Source organism: Arachis stenosperma, chromosome 8 (assembly GCF_014773155.1).
Source record: "Arachis stenosperma cultivar V10309 chromosome 8, arast.V10309.gnm1.PFL2, whole genome shotgun sequence".
NCBI lineage: Eukaryota > Viridiplantae > Streptophyta > Magnoliopsida > Fabales > Fabaceae > Arachis > Arachis stenosperma.
In genome coordinates, this window is record NC_080384.1 from 3,518,262 (window position 1) to 3,539,164 (window position 20,903).

The window sequence follows — 20,903 nt, forward strand, 5'->3', positions numbered from 1 at the left end:
CACCGGGCTAAAACGGGTGAATTGGGCTCATAGTGGGACCAAGCTCAACCTTATATAAGCCTTTGTGGTATGTTTCAGCTCATTCTTTCATAAAGAAAAAGAGAAAGCTCGTTGATAGAAGAATAGAAGAATGGGCGGGGGTTTAGCACTATTCACCACCACCGTAAATTGCTTGTAACTTTCAATTCAAAGCTTTGATTGGCGTGCAGTTTACAGCCACGTGATCCTCTTGTCGAGCTTTTCAATTCTACTTGAACAAAGTGGTAAGACACTTTGAATTTCTTGTCTAGTTTCCTCTTCCATTTGATTTCACATTTTGGTTATGGGTGTTGAGAGATTTTCATGATTTTGATGGTTTAAGTATAATCTAGTATTGAATAATCATTGGGTTTCATCCATATGAGCAGTGGGTAAGTTAAGGAATCACTAACCCTTGTGAATTGATAAATTAGTGAAACCCTAGTGTGATTTTGGTAAATTGTGTGAAAATTACATTGAATCTATGTGAATCGAAGTCAAATTGATGAAGTGAAGTGCTTGAATTGGAACTCTGATGGGTGGAAACTTGTTGAGTTGGATTAAAAGCTTGTGAAGAAGAGGTTTTGAAGTGTTTTAAGCTTGGGAGAAAATCGGCCAAGGTATGATTTTGGTTTCTTATAGTTAATATATAATGTTGCATGAAACTTAGGCTAATAGCCCCTAAGATAGGTTTGAATTGTATGCATTAATTGATTAAATGTAACTGGTGAATTGTATGAGAAGATGGTTTAAGCACGTTGAATGAAAATTGATGTGTAATTAATGATTATGATGATAAATTGTGGTGAAATTAAGCCAGAGGCCATGACGGGTAATTTCAGGTAAGTTGATGAAATGAAATGATTGAATGTGGTATGATTGTGATTGTGATGATGATTGATGGTAATGAGGGTTTGGGTGATAAAAATCGGGTGAAATGTTGTTGAATTTGAAAATTGTGAATGGAAATGGTTGAAATTGAATAGTTAAGTGTTGAAAGTGAAGGATGGTTGAAAATTGATAGATGAGTACTTGGAAGTGTGTAGAAGTGTGTAGGAGTTAAATTTGGTATGTTGGAAGTGAATTGGATTGAGGATTTTGAAAATAGAGAACTTTGGTAAATTTTGGTAAAAATCTATTTTTTCTGGACCCTCGAATTTTGTAAAACTTATCTTGAATGAAAATTGGGTCCGTAAAGTTTATAACGTTCGAAGAACAGATTGAAAATAATTTTTAACAAAAAAGTTATGCGTGTTTAAAGTTTGGTGTGCAAAAATTGATTTCTGAACTTAATAGCTTTTTGGCAAAAAAACTGATATGTTTACATATGCGACAATGTCACGCGACGCGAGTTTTGGGCTCTGCCCACACACTCGTTTATGTGGAAGTTGGTTGTGTACGCAACATTGGCCTTTTTGACATACTCGCATACATGGCACTGGTTCATGTATGCGACCCTCCCTGTTTTGGCTTAAATGAGTTCTTTTGTGTTTTCGATCAGTCCTCTAGCCTTTTTAAACCCTGTTATGAGTCTAGAGCCAGTGAAATAGAGGTTAGAGTAGTTAAGAATGAGACCTAACGAGTTAAGATAATGGATTGAGGAAAGAGGGATTAAATGTAATGATGGTTATGATGAGGTTGATTATGGTAGTGAGAAATGAGGATGATTGATTTTGATTATAAGGATAATGAGAATGATTATAAGATTGAGGTATGTTGATGATGGTTTATGGTTAAGGTGTGATACAGGATGATTATGAGATTGAGATATGATGATAAATATTTACAATTGAGAAATGATGAAGATGAGGTTGAGATGTGTCTGCCTGGGTAGTACGCAAAGGTTGTGGTTCCTCCCACTTGATCTGGGTTAATATTTGAGACATCTGGACAGTATGCAAGGGTTGTGATTCGTCCCACTTGTTCTAGGTTAGTAATTGAGATACCTGAGCAGTAGCAAGGGTTATGGTTTGTTTCACTTGCTCCGGGTTAGTAATTAAGACACCTGGGTAGTAACAAGGATTGTGGTTCGTCCCACTTGCTCCGGGTTGAATTTGTAAACACCCGCAGGAGTAGTGGTTTGTTCTACTTGCTCTGGGTTAAGTGGTTAGCATGAAAGGGTTGTTTCTTCATCCCACTTGCTCCAAATGTGGTGTTTTTATCCAGAATTTGCTACCGGACATGTCAGATTTGGCTGTATAACTGACAGATGATATCATCGGTCATAGGGCAGACATGCATTATATGCATTTGTATGGTTTGTTTAAGTATGAATTTGTTTTGGCTTGCCTATTTGCTTATCTGTAATTAACTGCTACCTAATCTATTTACTATATCTGCTATCCATATTTGTGTTTTCTTTGTTGGCTTGTTTGTGTTTGTTTCTGAGAGATCCCTCATACTGGTGGAGGAGACACTGAGGGTTGTTCCCATTAGTGATGAGGAGGTTTGCAGAGAATGGAAGATGAAGAGTTAGACTAGAATCCTTAGTTATAATTACCATAATTCGGATTTAGTGAGAACTCTATGATTTTGATATGAGTTGCTGGAGTTTAGGAACGCCTCTAGCTTCTCGGAGCCTTATATCTTAACTATTTAGGCACTGTTACCATACTGAAAACTTCTAGTTCTTATTTCATACATATTTATTATTTTTCAGATGCAGGACGTGAGACACCTCGCTGAGCGTGCTGGAGACTCCGCTGAAGCGAAGATCTATTTTTGGGGGATATTATGTTTTGTATTTTGTATGTACATAGGTTGTACTCTCCACTTTTATATAGAATTTGTATTTTGTCCCTCCTAGAAGTTGACTTAGAGAAACAGGATTTATATTTGGTCTTTTGGTAAACTTTTGGGTTGTATATATATATATTTCTTGCCGGCTTTTACTTTGCAGGTCGAGACTAGAGTTTGTTATATAACTTGTTGGAATTTTATATCTATATACATCTATTGTCTCTTCTACTTTTTGTTATCTACGCTTTCTATTCTCAATGTATCGAGTGTGACGAGATTTATACTTTGTTCTGGTTATTCTTTTGTTCAAGGCTCCTAATTAAACTATCTTTCATATATATCTACGTACGTATTTTATTTTTAAAGATCGTAGCGTGTCACCACCTTTGATTTACGATCTAGACGTAAAGCTCTGTGTGGTAGGGTATTACAAAATACACATTGAAAATAAATTAAGTCACACATGTATTTATACACAAATACATTAGTAGTTAATTTTAAGACTAATTTTAATGTACGAATAGAATTTTTGATATATATATATATGGCATAATAAAATATAACTTTAATATTTCTATTCGGACCTGATATAAAGTTTCCAAACCCAAGAGATAATGAGAATCTCAATCCTTGTTGTGTTGGTAATCAAATTGGGGAGACAATCTGAAAAGATACTCCAATACTTAAATTAGTGAGTGCTCTTTTATAATTGTTTTCCTTGTTCTTTTATAATGCTTTGTGATGTTACTGCTTAACTGTTTTTCGACTTTAATTTCATAATTTGGTAACATCTTTAGTTATTATCTTTTATGATTCGTGATTATTATTCTGTTAAGGCTTGTTTAAATCTATAACATCATGTACTTGGTTATTCAGTATTATTGACTAATTAGTCTTGTTTGTAACAGTACCTCAAATCAGATTTTTTGACTTGACGACTTCTATAAAAAATATCTGAGTTTAATAGAACAGGTCCAAGTAATTTTTGTATTTTTATTTTTAGGCACCAAAAAATAAAAACCTTCTGAGAAACCATTTTTTCTGAGTGGTTACTATCTTTGGTTTTTGAATCATTAGGTTTTAATTAAAACTTTTCTCTCCATTAATCAATGCAACATCACTCCATATCAATACCTATAATTTCTTTTTTCTAAAACTTCCATTCACTTTAAATTTTTTATAAAATTCTCTCTCCCCTTTAAAGAAAAGTTTGCAATTTTTTCAGTTTTTCCCACCATTTTCAGGCAATAAAAATTTTCTCCTTCAACTTTTAAAAGTGATTTAAATAGTTACTTTAGACATTTACTTCATAAAACTCACTTTATTTTTGCATACTTTAGACATTTACTTTTCGTTTTTCCAGGTATTTTACTTTATGCTTATTAAACTTAAATTTATCTATTTTAACTTAAAACTTTTTTTTAACTTCTCTGATCTTTGTTTTTTGGTATTGTAATCATACTTCTTTATCTATTAACCATTTTTTCGATATAGCTTTGTATTTACAACACTAATGTTATCATTATAACGCTTAAAACAGTAATATAAAGATAAGGTAAAATAAATCTATTGATAAAAATGAATATATTGCTTAATAAAAAATATAGTTTCAAATGGTCTCATTAAAAACCTATTAAATAAGAAAAAATTGTCTTTATTCCTATATAAATACGCTTAAGAGTAATACCTCTTCAAATGAGTTGCACTTTATGTTTTCGGTATTTCAGTCCCATCAAGATTTTTCAGCTTATAAGCCCCTTTTCTCAAATTTTCTTTAATCTTAAAGGGTCTTTCCAAATCGAGCTCACCTTGATTAGACGAAGTTCCAACATTAACCTGTCTCAAAACCAAGTCTCCAACTTGAAAAATTCTAAGTTTAACCTTGCTATACCTTGTTGCCACTCTTTGTTTTAATGTTTGCTTAATTAAATTAGCCATTGGCCTCATTTCATCAATGAGATCAAGAGCAACATGATTATCCATGCTACCGAATAACTCCTTGAGCTTGGTGCTCCTATCTCTACTAGAATAACTAGTTATTCACCATAAGTGAGTTTAAATGATATTTTGCTATAGAAGATTGGAGTGTCGTTCTATACGACCATAACACTGACTCGTCAGCCCAACCCTTAGAATCGTCTAATCATTTAATTAATTCATTTAAGATTATTTTATTTGCAGCTTATACTTAACCATTAGGTTATGGATGTTCTACTGAGGCAAACACTTGTTGAATTTTCCATCCAATCAAAAGGTCTCAAAATCTAGCATCAGCAAACTATATCCCATTATCAGTGAAAATTACCTTAGAAATCACAAATCTTGTTAGAATCTCCCTCCAAACAAACTTTTGATAGTGCACTAAAGGTATACTTGATAATGACATAACCTCAATTTATTTGGTAAAATAATCTATTGCTACAATCAAGAACTTTACTTAGCCAGGCCCTTAAGGGAATGACCCCAAAAGATCCATACCCCCACTTTGCAAATAGCTTTGTTGGAATAACGGAGACAAGTTCGTGAGCTGGTGCTTGGTGAAGGTTAGTATGAAGTTGGCATTTTTCACATTTTTTCACATATTCTAATGCATCTTTAATGATGGTAGGCCAATAGTAGCATATCCTGATGACCTTATGAGCTAATACTTTTCCACCTAAATGGTGTCCACAGCACCCTTCATGAATTTTTTGCAACACATATATTATTTGTGGAGGCTCCAAACATTTAGGTAATGGTTGTGACAACCCTCTTTTATACAATTGTCCATTTATAATGGTATACTATATTGCTTTCAATCACAATTTTTTATCTTCTTTTGGATGATTAGGTAAAATTTCATAATGAATGTCAAATTGAGAAAGTTCAACAGACCAACTCAGCATTCGACCAGCCAGGTTTGGTTCCTGCAATACTTTCTTAATCTGTTGATCGATTCAGACAATGATTAAGTAACTTTGAAAATATTGTCGCAACCAATGTGCTAAGGTAAGTAATGCGAAATCCAAGTTTTCTAATTTATAATATTTCATTTCAAGTCCTTGGAGGATTTTACTAACAAAATAAATTGGTCACTAATGCTTACTTTCAACTTCTAAGACCAAAGTAGAAGCTAATGTTTTCCTAGTTACTGATAAATAAAGATATAAAGACTTCCCAAGTTCTGGTTTTGCAAGAACAGGAGGAGTTGATAGCATATTTTTGAAATGTTAAAAAGTAGTTTCAGATTTCTCTGTCCAAATAAAATCCACTTCTTTCTTCATTAGATTAAAAAATGGCCTTACCTTTTCGACAGAGGCTCCTAAAAATCTTAACAAAGCGGCTAGCCGACCTATAAGTCTTTGAACCTCTTTGAGATTCTAAGAACTTGACATGTCGAGTAGGGGCAAAAACATTTTAGGATTGGCTTCAATACCTCTTTAGGTTACCATAAAATCAAGAAATTTACTTTTCCAAACTCCAAAAGTGCATTTAATTGGGTTTAACCGTATCTAGTGAAGTTAGAGACACTCAAAGATCTCTTTCAAGTCAGCTATCAAATTGGAATCTCCAATAGTCTTTATTAGAATGTCATCAATATAGACCTCCATATTCCTTCCGATCTGTCGCTTAAACACCTTGGCTATCAGTCTTTGGTAGGTGACCCCCTATATTTTTCAAACCAAACGGCATTGCGGTATAACAGTATATCCCTTCTGAAATAAAGAAACTAGTTTTATTGTCATCAGATGGATGCATAGTTATTTGGTTATAACCACTATAGGCATCTAAGAAACTTAATATCTGATATCTCGAGACAAAATCAATCATGTTCTCAATGTTAGGTAATGAAAATTAATCCTTAAGACAAGCTTTGTTTAAATTTGTATAATCAACACACATTTGCCATTTTACATTGAATTTCTTTACCATTACAATATTTGATAACCATGTTAAATAAGCCAATACTCTTATAAATCTAGCATCTAATAACCCTTGTACTTATTTTTTGACCTTGGAAGCGCAATCTCGTGACATCTTTCGATGTCTCTACGCAAGCTAGATCAATAACAAGCTGATGGGACATAAATGTAGGATCTATACCTGGCATATCAGATGGTTCCTATGTAAATAGGTCTACATTAGCTCTCAAGAAGTCTTGTAACTCCAACTTTAAAGAGAAAGGTAGATCTCGATTTATAACTTCTCTAAATTCCCATTGGGTTCTAGTCTCGGATTCTCTTGAACTCGTAAGTCTAGATCCACTAGGAAAACTCCAATGGCACCCTTAGCTTTATCCCTTAGATTCAAACTTACTTTGTTGCAATGGACAACAGCTACATTGTCTCTTCAAATAGTGGCTACACGAAATGAAAGTGTATAGATCATTGATAGTCTTCCTTCCGAAGATCACATTATATGCCGTAGAGTCTTTAAAGACCATAAATTCAGCTTGGACAACACAGACATCAGCATCTTCTTCTGTAGTGAGAAAAGACCAACTGTTCCATTTGGATTAATAAAATGATGACCTAAACACTCAAGGGATATGTGGCTTTAGGTGCTGATCCTTTAAACCTAGAGCGTCATAAGCATTGTGAAATCAAAATTCTCTTAACAATGTCATTTCCTAGCTTTGCTGTGATTACCAATGGCTCATCATCATCTTATTTGGCATTTTGAAAATCTTCAACAGTGAACTATACAATAGGAAAAATTTTCACCTTTAAATTTTCTAGGCTTACGACTTTGAGATCTTTTTTAATTGCATTCTTGGATTTCGACAAACTATTTTTCTTGACAACCACAATCACCATGAGCTGAGCAATTTCATCTTGAGACTCTAAAAGATTTAGTGTTTCTAAGGTTTTCAGTTTTCGATCTTCATCTTCATCTTCATCTTCATTTTTTTGAACTATTACATGCTGAACGAATTCTGGCAACTTTCCATCTTGAATCGCTTGTTCAACGCATCCTTTAAATCCATGCAATCCTCAGTTCAATGACCATAAGACTTATGATATTCATGATATTAGGATTTGTTCAAAGATGCCCTAAGGCCATTTTGCCTCGCCTTATGAAGAATACCCTTTTGTGACACTTGCTAATAAACTTTAGTTAAAGATGCCACCAAAGGAGGATAGGTCGAGAACTTCCCAACTCATGGTGTTGTTGACTTCGGAGTTGATTATTGGCCCGAACTTCCAACCTTATTAGGCAATGGAGCCAGATTTTTCTTTTTAGTAGACACTACCTTAGAAACATCCTCGTCTCTTATGTACTCCAAGGTGATTTGATGAATTTTCTCCATAAATTTTACATCTTTAGAGGTCAAGTATTGCCTGAAATCTCCTTCTAGTAATCCTGCAATCAAACACAAACATACAACTTCTAAGGTGTATGTGTTCACTTCAAACAGTGCCTTGTTAAAACGATACAGATAATCTCATATACTTTCTCCGACTCGTTGTTCTACTCTAAGTAAGGATATCGGGTGCTTTACTTGAATCCTTCTAGTTGTGAAGAGTACAAGAAATATTGATTTGATATAAGCAAAATAGGAAATTAAACCAGAAGGAAGGGAGTTAAACCATGTCATAGCTGGTCCTGATAATATTACCGGAAAAGCTTTGCATCAGATATCATCTCTCACCCCTTCCAAGTTCATCCTTGCTTCAAAAGCATTTATGTGTTCATGGAGATTCGTGATCCCTTCATACTTTAAATCTGTTGATTTGTCGAAATTTTTCGATAACCAAACTTGAAAATATAGAAAGAAAATGGGGTCTGTCCCATAATAACATGTTCACAAAAGTCCTTATGCCTTTTAAGACTTTCAATTCACTCCTCAATGGGTTCTCCTCCTTTTAGACTGGGCCAGACGTGATTCAGTCTACATTCTTCTTCTGGTTTCACAATGTCTCTCCTCTGACTGAGAAGAAACTCCTTTGTATATCTGAGGAGAATAGGAGTGGCGTCGATCATCCCCTTGATGTTGCCTATGACCTAGGTCAGTCATTCTTCTTTCACTGTTGTTTTGATGACCTCTTATGGTATGACTTTGAGATCGTGATTGTCGCTCTGCGAGTTGGCATTCTCGGTCTTGGACGCAATGACGCCTCACTTGTAAGGCATGGACATAATCTTCTTCCAACCCAATGAAATGCTGGTCTCTTGTATTCTGGCCTTCATGCTGACCAAACCTGGATGGACTTTGATCTTGACACTCCCTATCATTGGGTTCAAGCCTTTTGACCTTTTACTGGGTGAACAATGGAATGTAATTTGACATCACAATCATGCATGATTCCAACTTTTTTTATCTCCACAGGCAGCGCCAAATGTCCGGACTTGATGTAATGTTTTCGGGCTCAAGAGAGAACGGGGATCCCAATCCTTGTCGTGTTGGTACTTTAATGCTTAAGTTAATAAGTACTCTTAAGTGATATTACAAGAAGAGTCCGTACCTCAAGTGTTTTACTTTTTTCTTTATAATGCTTTAAGACGTTACTGCTTTGTCGTTTTTTTTTACTTTAATTTCATGGTTTAGTAACGTCTTTAGTTATTATTTTTTATGATTCATGATCAGTATTCCATTAAAGTTAGTTTAAATTTGTAACGTCATATATTTGGTTATTCCGTATTAGTGACCAATTAGCCTTGTTCGTAACAATTTTCAACAAAAAAATTTCGTTAATTAGTCTTATTTCCTAACACATAATATATATATTAAAAGAAATATGAAGAGATCATCAGAATTTATTATTTTTGCCATAACTTAGTTATTAACTAAATTTCTTTACTTTAATTGCTTTAATTTAGTAATCCAATAACATGTTTTATCTCATACTTTTAAACATTAATAATTAACTAAAAGCTAAAAATAAAAAGTTCTAGTTGTCCTATAACATTTTTCATATGTTAAAATGATAACAATGAGATGGAAAGTCAGGTGTAGTCAGTTTCATATGAAATTGATAATTGAAACTATTAGATAAAAATTTAATTAAATTAATTAATTCATTTAACTACTCTTAGCTACCAACTTTACATAAAGTTGACTGCACCTAAATTTTTATCTAATCTATAACAATATATAATGGCAAAACCTGGTTTGGTGTCCACATTTTTTTTAAATCCACGTAACTTCTATAATAATTATCTCTTTCTTCCCTTATTCTTTGCCGTTACTAGAAAAATCAATGGAAGTGGTCAACCGACTTGACAAGACTATGCCAGATGACAAAGACAAATCATGAGTGAAAAACAGAGGCAGCAATACCTCACCAGAAGGCATGCCAGTTAAGTTATACATCCCATTAATAAATTTATGTAGTTAATATATCATTTAATATGAATTATCTTTTACAATATTTTCGTGCTAATAATAAATTTTTTAAATATTCAGATATTAATAATAACATAGTGAAGTTGGTCCAAGTAATAAACCGAATGATCCAAATATAGGTAAGAATCCTGTATATTTATTTAATTAATAATATTTTATTTTTTCTTAAGTTTTGATTTGATAAACCTTCCATAATTGTCCTAAATAATATTGTTATAGATATTATTATAATATCTTAATGTACTTTAAATTAAATATTTATAACAATATACAAAGAGGATAGGAGAGTTTAGTGTCCAATTTTCACTTTTCTATATTAATGTTATTGATAAATAGTGTTTAATATAATTGTCGTCTTAAAATTTGGTCAAAAATATAATTATTAGTTAATTTTTCTTTGTTCTTTGTACGGTTACTGTTTTATTCTACACGTAACTTCTATCCACGTTATTTTTTCTTTGTTCTATAGAGTATATGTAGTACTCTTTTCTTATCTTTATTTCACTTAATTAAAAAAATAATAATAAATATGTGTATGGAGAATGGTAAAAAATAATAAAAATAAAAATAAATTTTTTTTTAAAAATAATGAAACAAAAGATTATTTAACATATTGAATATAAAATAAAAAAAAGCAATTAAAATTATGCGAGAAAAAGAGTTCTTTAAATTTAAATTTTCATACCTGCTTTAAATTAAATAAGATTAAAAAAATAAATAAATTTATAAATATTCATAAAATTTTATCTTAATTGTTACATATAAAAATAACATAATAATTTTTGTATCATACTTAAATTAATTTAAATTTTATTATTCTATACATTAAAAAAATAAATAACTTATAAAATTTTTATTTTTAATTTTATTTATTAATAATTTATTATTTATTAAAACTTTTATGTTTTATCTCAAATTTATAATTTAAAAAGCATAAAAATTAATTTTCTAAAATTATTAAAAAAAATAATAACAATATAAAAATTACAATTTTGTTTTGAAATCAAATGAAATTTTAAGAAAATCTTAAAAATTTTATTAGTTAGAGACATAGAAGTTAATATATTAGATTTAGAGAAAGATTAAGAATTATTATAAATAAGTGTTAAGAATAAGGAAGATATTCAATAATAATGTAATATTTTTATATTCAATTGTATATGTTAATAGTAGCTAAAATAGTAATGCCTATATAATATTACTCTTTTAAGAAGATATAAAATATTTGATATTATTTTTTTTTATAATTGTTGACAAATTTATAATTTGATTAACAAAAAATCTGAATCGTTGATATCTTAAATTTTTTCTGAAAGCAATAAAATATGATTTAACAAGTAAGTCTGAAAAATAATAAGGATCTATATAATAAGTATACATCTAGATATCTAAATCAAAGAAGAAAAAAAAAATCCTTTAGCAAATTTGTAATAACTAAAAAGTTAACACCATGGTAGTTATAGATTAGAGTGATAAACAAAAATGAGAGTTAGAATAATGGTATAGTGATAATTAATTGCGACTGTGATAAATAGAAGAAGAAAAAATAAAATAAAATAAGGCAACATAATAATAATGATAAGAGAAATGATAGTGTATAATATGATGAGATAATATAATCAAAATAAAAATTAATAATCTTAAAAAATAATAAAATTAAAGATAATTAAAGAAATTCAAAATTAAATTGAAAAAATATATTTTTTATCTATTAAAATTATGAATAAAAATAAAAAAATATTTTAAATAAAAATTTTAAATTTATTTTTAATTTAAATAGAATTGAAAAATAAATAAATTTAATAATATTTATAAATAACTAATCTTTAAATAATATCAATAAATTTTTATATTGACTTTATTACACATAATAGTAAATTAATATTTTTTAATTTAAATTTATTTTTTAATATTTATATGTTATATAATTTAAAATATTTTATTTTTTATAAAATATTTCAATAGAAAAGCGCTCATAGGCACGAGCCGCTAGTAATAATAAACAAAAAGGAGCACTATGAAAATGAAAGTAAAAGAGAGACACGTCACAGATGGATCTAGTTATAGTCAGCATATTCTTAGTGGCTTTGAATAATGGTGATGGTAAATTGGCAATTATTATGCAACACCAAGGGCACTTCCAGTCTTGCCCATTATAAAACCACAACTCCTCCAACCATAACAACTCCCCCACTGCCTTCTCACTTTCACCCTTCTGTTCGAAAATGTCATTATCATCCGGGATCGGAAAATGCAGCAAGATCCGCCACATAGTGTGGCTCCGGCAGATGCTGCGGCGGTGGCGCAACAAGGCCCACAATAAGTCGTCGTGGTCGAAGAGCCAGCGTACGCCCTCTGATGTCCCCGCAGGACACGTGGCGGTGTGCGTGGGCAGCAACTACACGAGATTCGTGGTGCGCGCTACCCACTTGAACCACCCGGTGTTCAAGAACCTTCTCTTCCACGCGGAGCAAGAGTACGGTTTCTCGAACCACGGTCCCCTCGCTATTCCATGCGACGAAGCCCTCTTCAAAGAGATCCTCCGCTTCATTTGCCGATCTGACTCATCGTCTTCCCGCTTCGTTAACCTCGATGACCTCCAGAGATACTGCCACGCTGGCAGCATCCGTACCAACCTGGACTTTTTGCCCGACTCCATGCCGTTACTCACTAACAACTAACTAACTTACTAACAGACTATAGTTGGCGGTTCTGCAATTAGTGATAGCTAGTGATGTATTTATTATTAGTAGTAGTAGGTATGTGGAGAAATTAAACTATATTGGCGGTTTAATTGTTGCTCTGAAGAATGCTAAGGAGATGGCAAATTAGGGGTGGCAGAGTCACTACTACTGCGCACCACCCAGTCGTCCTGGGTTCCAATCGGAGTGCATGCACGCGCCGCTCCATTCACAAAAAAAAAATGATTATTCGTTGAACTAATAGTTTAATACTATGTAAAGATTTTTATTAAATTAAAAATTTGGAGCAGCATCATATTGGGGTGAATTATTATTGTTTTGTACAGTGTGGCATGTATCGTGTGTTTGTTTGTGATTTATAGGAATGGGAATGATGGTAGGCGTTGGTGGTGGGAGTTATCATGGCACCATTGCACCAACCCACGTGAAAGCAAACTCTCTGTTACTGTGTTTCACTTTCACAGAATCACTGCTTATATTCCACTTTCCAAAGTGCCACCAACCTGTCACAGCAACTCATCATTTTAAAATAAAATTAATATATACTTTTACAGCAAATTAAAAAAAAAAAATCTTCATCAACTTATTCGCAGAACTTTAAAGAGTGAAAGTGGGATTTTTTATTTTAATAAATAAATAAATTATAATAATTACTTAAATAAATAATTTAAAAATATTTATCAAAATAAATATTTTTTATTTTGTTTACACAGATAATTTTGTATGTATCTCGTTCACAGTATAAATAAGATATGTGTAATTTTTCAATTTTTGTACATCTCGTTTTTACTGTAAACGAGATATATGTATTTATAAATAATTAAATATAATTTTTGAAAATAATAAAAAAATATTAATGATTTAAATTGAACAAAATTCTTAAAAATGGAACGTTTCAAATAATAAAGAAGATGGACGATTTTAAATAATAGAGAAGATAAACCCTCTATCTTTAATGATAGGGGAGATGGACTGTACATTGAAAATAAGCACGTCAACTATGTGGAATATATTTAAAGAATAAATAACTATTTGTACTATAAAAGATGAAAATGCTGATATATGTATCCATACTAGATCGAAAATAAACTTGTACTCATATGAAAGGCATCTTGCGTGGATACAAGTTTAGTTTCAATCTAGTGTGAATACATATATCGGTGTTTTCATCTTTTATGGATACAAATTGTCATTTATTCTATATTTAAAAGATATGAAGCATGAAGTTGATACACTATAAATAAAACAGAAAAAAAAATGAGAAGAGAATTGAAACGGTTATCTCCCACTCTTCCTCTGTTTTATTTATTCTCATTAACCTCTCATAACAATTAGCAAATCTCTCCTAACGATTGGCAAACCGTTATCTCCTACTCTTTCTCTATTTTATTTATCTCCATCAACATCTACTAACAATTGGCAAATTGACAAATAGTTATCTCCCACTTTTTCTCTGTTTTATTTATCTCCCTAACACACAGTTAAAATTGTTATTTCCCCATTCTTTCTCTATTTTATTTATCCATCAATTTCTATTTCCTACTTTTTCTCTGTTTTATTTATCTCCCTAACACACAATTAAAACTGTTATTTCCCCATTTTTTTCTCTATTTTATTTATCCATCAATTTCAAGCTTCCCATCTTTCAATTTTTAGGAGTGGTTAAGAGTGGGTATTCTCATAATGAAACTTGAACATCGTACGAATTTTTTATTTTTCAAATTTATATCAATCCAGTTCGATCTATAATTTAATCTAAAATTTTTTATATACTCTTTTTTAGTACTAATTATTAATATTTTTTATTATTTTCAGAAAATATATTTTTATATACATATATATCGTTTACAAAACGAGATATATGAAAATTAAAAAACTACACATATTTTTGTTTACACCGTAAACAAGATATGTGTAAAATTATTTTGTTTACAATATAAATAAAATAAGAAAGGAGTATTTATTTTAGTAAATACTTCTTAAATGATTTATTTTAGTAATTATTCTAATTAATTTATTTATTAAAATAAAAACTCCGTAAAAGTGACCCAAGACCTAATTAAGATAGTTTAGTTGATTTTATTATAAATAAATACACTAAAAATATAATTGACAGCGAATAATTTTAATAATTAATTTTTTTATTTGTCCTTATTGAAACTTTTTTTACTCTCTCTTTTGGGAAATTATTTTTTATATGGATAGTAAATTGGTGTATTTGTTTAATATTAACAATTTGAATATTTTACACATTTTTGGATGAACTCAACACGTGAGGATGTGTTGGCACAGCGCAGTTAGTATTTATTAGAGGCTCGTTGGAAACGTGGAAGCTCCAGGCAACATACGGGGACGTGCTACAGCAAAGATTCCAGCTAGCCTTTGCAGAGCTTCACCGCATGTTTTTGAAGCGTTGCAAAAGCTTTTTCAACACTGTAACGACCCAACTTTTAGCACGTCATAATCGTATTAAAACTAAAGTGTTATTAACTAGTTTTCTTTTATTATCTATTTAATATTGAACCTTTACGACGTTAACATGTTTCCAAATTTAAGAAAAACCAAGAAATTTTGTTTTTATTTTAATTTGTCCCAATTATCAGACAAATATAATTAAGCAAATATATATTCACATAATTACTAATAATAATGTATTATAATTAATCAAATAAATTCAAATACAATACTTGTCCCTCTATAAAGAAATAAGAATCCAAAATAACAAATGATGAGGGAAAAGAACTCTACAACTAACCACAAATATCACTACAAAAAAAATACGTATTTTTCGACGCAAAAAATTGACGACTATCTCCTGTCAATATTTTTTGACGGCTTGCTGTCGATATTTTGAAAAAAAAAAGCTAATTAAAAATAAAATAATGAAATCAACAGCCTGATCGTCGATTTTTTTATGATGCATTAAACTTTTTTTAACTATCGTCATATTGTCGACGAATCGGGGGTCGAATACTTTTATTTTAAAATCGACGAACATGGGATCTATTTTTAAATTTAAAACATTAATGTTTCCATCGATAAATTTAAACGTTCTAAATTGCTTTCTAAAATCAAATAAATTGTGTGGATTTAATATATAAAATAGACGCTAAAGGCGTTGCTCACGCCCACTTCCCGCCTCCAAGTTCAGAAACACAATTTTACCCAAAATTCATCACCAACCCTCATTTTATCCTTTTCTTTTCTGCATTCGAGCGTATAAGAAATTATTGTTAATTTTCTCACCAACCCTCATTTTACCCCAAATTCACCAACCCTCATTCTCCGCTGTCGGCGTCACGTTTGCGCCACCATCACTCCGTTTGCTTATGCCGTCGTTGCTACGTTTGCTCACGCCACCGTCGCGCTCTGTTGCTGTGATAAACCACTATTTTATGATATATTTTAGACTGAATTGAGTGAGTTTTGTCAACTATTCTCATACTTATTCATGTAAATTGCATGTTTTTAAGTTTCCTTCCTAATTTTGTGCTATAATTGAAAATATGCTTCCTAGGCCTTTAAATCGCTAATTTTAATCCTTATTATTACCATTCGATGTCGTGATATGTGCATTAAGTGATTACAGAATTTATAGAGCAGGAATGGCATAGAGGATGAAGAGAAAGCATGCTAAAGTGGAAGGAACATAAGAATTTAAAGATTTGAGAAGCTGGAGGCGATGTGCGCGTATGGCTGACACGTACGCGTGATCAAGCCATTTTCCACTAACGTGTACGCGTGACTGATGCGTACGTGTGACCTTGTGCAGAGACCATCGACGCGTACGCGTGACGAGCGTCACGTGCTGCAATTAACAGAACTCGTTGGGGGCGATTTCTGGACTGATTTGGATCCATTTTCAAGTCCAAAAATGCAGACTAGAGGCTGGGATGGAGTTGAGACTGAGGAGACTTCACTTTTCACTCTAGTTTTTTATTAGTTTTGAATTCTAGTGAGAGAAACTCCTACCTCTCTCTAGAATTTTGGCACTTTTGTTTCGAATTGGATCTTGAGAGAGCTGTTGCTACCTTTAATTGGAATCATTTTTCTTATAATTTTCTTCTCTAATTCCTCTATTACTCTTTTCCATTTGATTATTTTGAATTTCATGTTTGGATCTTGTTATGATTGAATTTTGTTAATGCATTGAGTTATTTCTATATCTATTATTATTGCTTATTTTGTTCTTGTTAATTATTTTCAGTGGTAATTTGAATTAAACTATTTTCCTATTTATTATCATGTCTTTTATCTTTGCTCACCAAGTGTTTGAGAAAATGTCATCCAATATCATGGAGTAGATTTTCTTACTTGGTTGAGGGTTGAGTAATGTGAGCCATTTGAATTGTTATACTCAAGTGTTAATCTGTAATTGGAAATTGCTAATTAACTTGAAACTCACCAACTATAGTTCTTTTCTATGAAGTGATTAGGACTTGTGAGCTAAGGTTAATTGTTTCACTTGACTTTTCTTCACTTGTTAGAGGATAACTAAGTGAGAGCAATGAGCTTTTACCATCACACTTGGGAAAGACAATAAGAATAGAATTTCCAATTCTCACCCCTAACCAAGGCTTTTTATATTGATTATTTTACAACTTTTGCTAATTATTCATTGCTTTAATTTCTAGTTATTTATTTATTTTGTTCTCAAGCTCGAAAAATCTCCAGGAAAATCCTAACCAATAAATTGCAACTTGTGTCAACTCCTAAGAAAAATGACCTGCGATTTCACTCCCGGTTATTTATTTCATTTGTGACACATTTTAAATTCGATAGCAAAAATCTCATCGGTTAAGACTGTGCTTGCAACGTTAATTTGAAAAAATAATTTTGGTAATTCTTGACCGGCATTTATCCGCTTATCAATTTTTGGCGCCGTTGCCAGGGAGTTGCATATGTGTGCTAAGTTATTGGTTGATGTAAATATATTTATATTTACATAATTGCATCTTTTATTTGTGTGTTTTTGGTTACTAGTAGTATTTATTAGTTATTTTGCTTAATATATTTTGTTGCCATGAGTTCTATGTTTCTTTTATTGAATGACGCATTCATTATCGGATCCGAGCTTAGCCCCATTTGATCCTGAAATCGAAAAAATCATCTCACATATTAGGTGAGCTCGGCGTTGGTTAGCTTCCGAGGGTGGTAAAGAGGTTTCTCCCCATTCATCAATTTTACCCGAGGTTGAATCCGAAGCGTCATTTGAGGAAGAAACTAACTCCTCTCCTACTAAATCTATTGACGTCTCTTCTATTGATCTAGGTACCGATACTATGGCCGCTCTTAGAAGGATCACTCTCAAGGAAGCAGGAGCTCCAGATTTTACTCTTCAACCATTTCAAGTGCGTCATCCGAACTTGAATGCAGATTTCGAGCTAAAGACCTCATTGATTAATCTCCTTCCTAAGTTCTATGGTCTACCTGCTCAATATCCAATCAAGCATCTTAGAAACTTTCAAACTGCTTGTTCAACTGCTAAACGATATGGTGCGGATGAGGTTGCTATCTGGTTATATGCCTTCCTATTCTCTCTTAAGGGAAGGGCAAAAGAGTGACTCTACACTCAACCCGAGAATGTTGTCACTAACTAGGATTTGCTTAGAAGAAAATTTTTGGACAAGTTCTTTCCACCGGAGGTCACTGATAGATTGAGGAAGGAAATCTCTTGCGTCATTCAAGGTGAATTAGAGACTCTCTACGAGTATTGGAAACATTTTAAGAATCTCCTGGATTTGTGCCCCCATCACATGATTGACGAGTTGGTGCATATTAATTACTTTTTCCAAGGCATAAAGCCTCAAGATAAGATCCTTTTGGATGCTTCGAGTAATGGTTCTTTGACAAAGTACAAGATGGCGGTAGAAGCGTGGCAACTTATCACTGATTTAGTCGAGTCTACTCAACATGTAAGGCACATGAATAATCATCTCAAGGCTATTGCGGAAGTGTCCTCAAGTACTGAGTCCGCCCTCACCAAGACTTTGGGAGAGATGACCAATATACTCAAGCAACTCCAACTCAATCAACAACAACCTCTACCCCCTCCACAACAACCATGTCAACAGTTAGTCCCTCAAAGAGTATGTGGGATTTGCACTTGCTATTCTCACCATACTGATGAATATCCACAACTCCAAGAGGACAACACCTTGGCGGCTACCAATGCTTATTACAACCGTCCGAATCAAGGGTACTATCAACAAGGCGGTAACTATAATCAAGGTGGTAATTACAATCAAGGTTGGCAAGATAATCCCAACCAAGGATGGAGAGACAACTACAACTAAAGGGGCAGAGACAATGGTGGAAACCAAAGGTGAAACAATAATTATTAACAAAACCGGTATCAACAATAAAACCAAGGCCAAAGATACTAACCACCTCACCAAAGGCAAGCTCCAGCACTTCAACTCAACCAACCACAAGTCCTCCAAATTACCTACCCTCCTTCTTCTCCCAACCAAGATGAAACACTCTGTTCTATTCTTCAAGGACAAAAAGAGTTTCAAACTTCACTTACCTCTAGTTTCACCGGTCTCACCTCTACTCTTCAAACTCTTATATCCCATATGAAACCACCCTCTACCTCCAATACTCAACCTTCAAACTCTAGTGCACTGCCCTCTCAACCTTTATCCAACCCCAAGGGTAGAATCAATGCCATCACTTTGAGATCCGACACTACATTGCAAGAGAGGAGTCCCGAAGAACCAAGCTCAAGAAAAGCAACTCAAGATGAAGATGTTGTTGAGGTAGAAGATGTGGAAGACGAGGATGAGGTACAAGAGGCGATTGAAGAAGAAGAAGTTGCCCAACAGAAGGATGGAGTTTCTAAGGAAGAAAATGTTTTGAAAGAGGCAATTCCAATCCCTTTTTCACACCTAACTATGAGGACTAAAAAGAAAGTGGACCTAGATCCCAAGATGGTGGATATATTAAAAAAAAGGTTGAGGTAACTATTCTCCTTTTTGATGCTATTTGTTAGGTTCCTAAGTATGCTAAGTTTCTAAAGGATTTGTCCATGAATAAGGAGAAGATTCATGATTTAGAAACTATTCCTTTGGGTAGCTCAATTGCTGCTTTGATGGGTGCTATACCGGAAAAATGTGATGATCCCAGTCTTTGTGTGGTTACTTGCACTATATGTGGTATACAATTTGTGGATTGCATATGTGACCTAGGTGCTTATGTCAGCATTATGTCTTTATCTGTATATGATGCATTGATTGGCTTTGCTCTCAAATCTCTGGCCACTGTCCTCGCCTAAGGTAATGCTCAATTAATGCTTGGTGTTTTTTCTTGATTGATTGGCTTTGCTCATTGCTTGATGATAAATTTTAACTTGATTACTGACTTACTAGCTTTGTTGTTGCTTGTTCTGCGTTGATTAACTTTGTTACTGGCTTAGTGATTGGTGATAAATCGATACTAATAAATTGTTACTGACTTGTTCTTACTTTTTTTTCCATTGTTAAATTTTGTTAAAATTTTTTTATGATAAATTTTGTGCTCATTGCCTCATTCAATACTTTTTCTTCTGTTGATAATCATTGTGCTGTGCTTGTTAAAATTGGGTTGAAATCTTTGTTAATCTTTGTTAAAGCATATTAAATTTTGTCTTAAAAATTAGAAATCATGGATAACAACATTATAGTAAAACAAAATATTTTGTGTATTGAAATGAACTCACAGGTTATAACATGTTCTTGATATGTGGTGATATTTCTTTATTGCAAGCATTGTGTAACAGATTGTCCCTGCTTTGACAGGTTAAGTTTCTGTGAATTACTTATAAACCAAAAAATAAAACAAATGTCTCTTAACAGAATACTTGTAATTTAATCACAAAATATAACAAATTGAGTATTAAAATGAACTCATAATAATATCGTCTTATTGATATTTTAATAATTATATTTTACTATTTTAGCACTAAAAAATAAGATAATTATCATTTCCATCTGTCTTAATACCATTGAATACAAAAAAATATTAAAACGATATTTGATAATTTATTCAAATATTTTATTGTAAATATATTACAAACTATTAGACATATTCTAATTAATAATTTTATGTATTAACTCTTTTAGCCATGTTAATTTAAG

The 20,903-nt window shown here is 32.3% G+C and overlaps 1 protein-coding gene across 1 annotated transcript; it reads left to right on the plus strand.

The window, feature by feature from the left end:
• The first annotated feature begins 12,290 nt into the window (after window positions 1-12,290).
• Window positions 12,291-13,332, plus strand: LOC130946665 (protein SMALL AUXIN UP-REGULATED RNA 12-like). The gene has a single exon (XM_057875496.1). The coding sequence runs from the start codon at window positions 12,310-12,312 to the stop codon at window positions 12,763-12,765; it is 456 nt and encodes a 151-aa protein (XP_057731479.1). The 5' UTR covers window positions 12,291-12,309; the 3' UTR covers window positions 12,766-13,332.
• The last annotated feature ends 7,571 nt before the right edge of the window (window positions 13,333-20,903 follow it).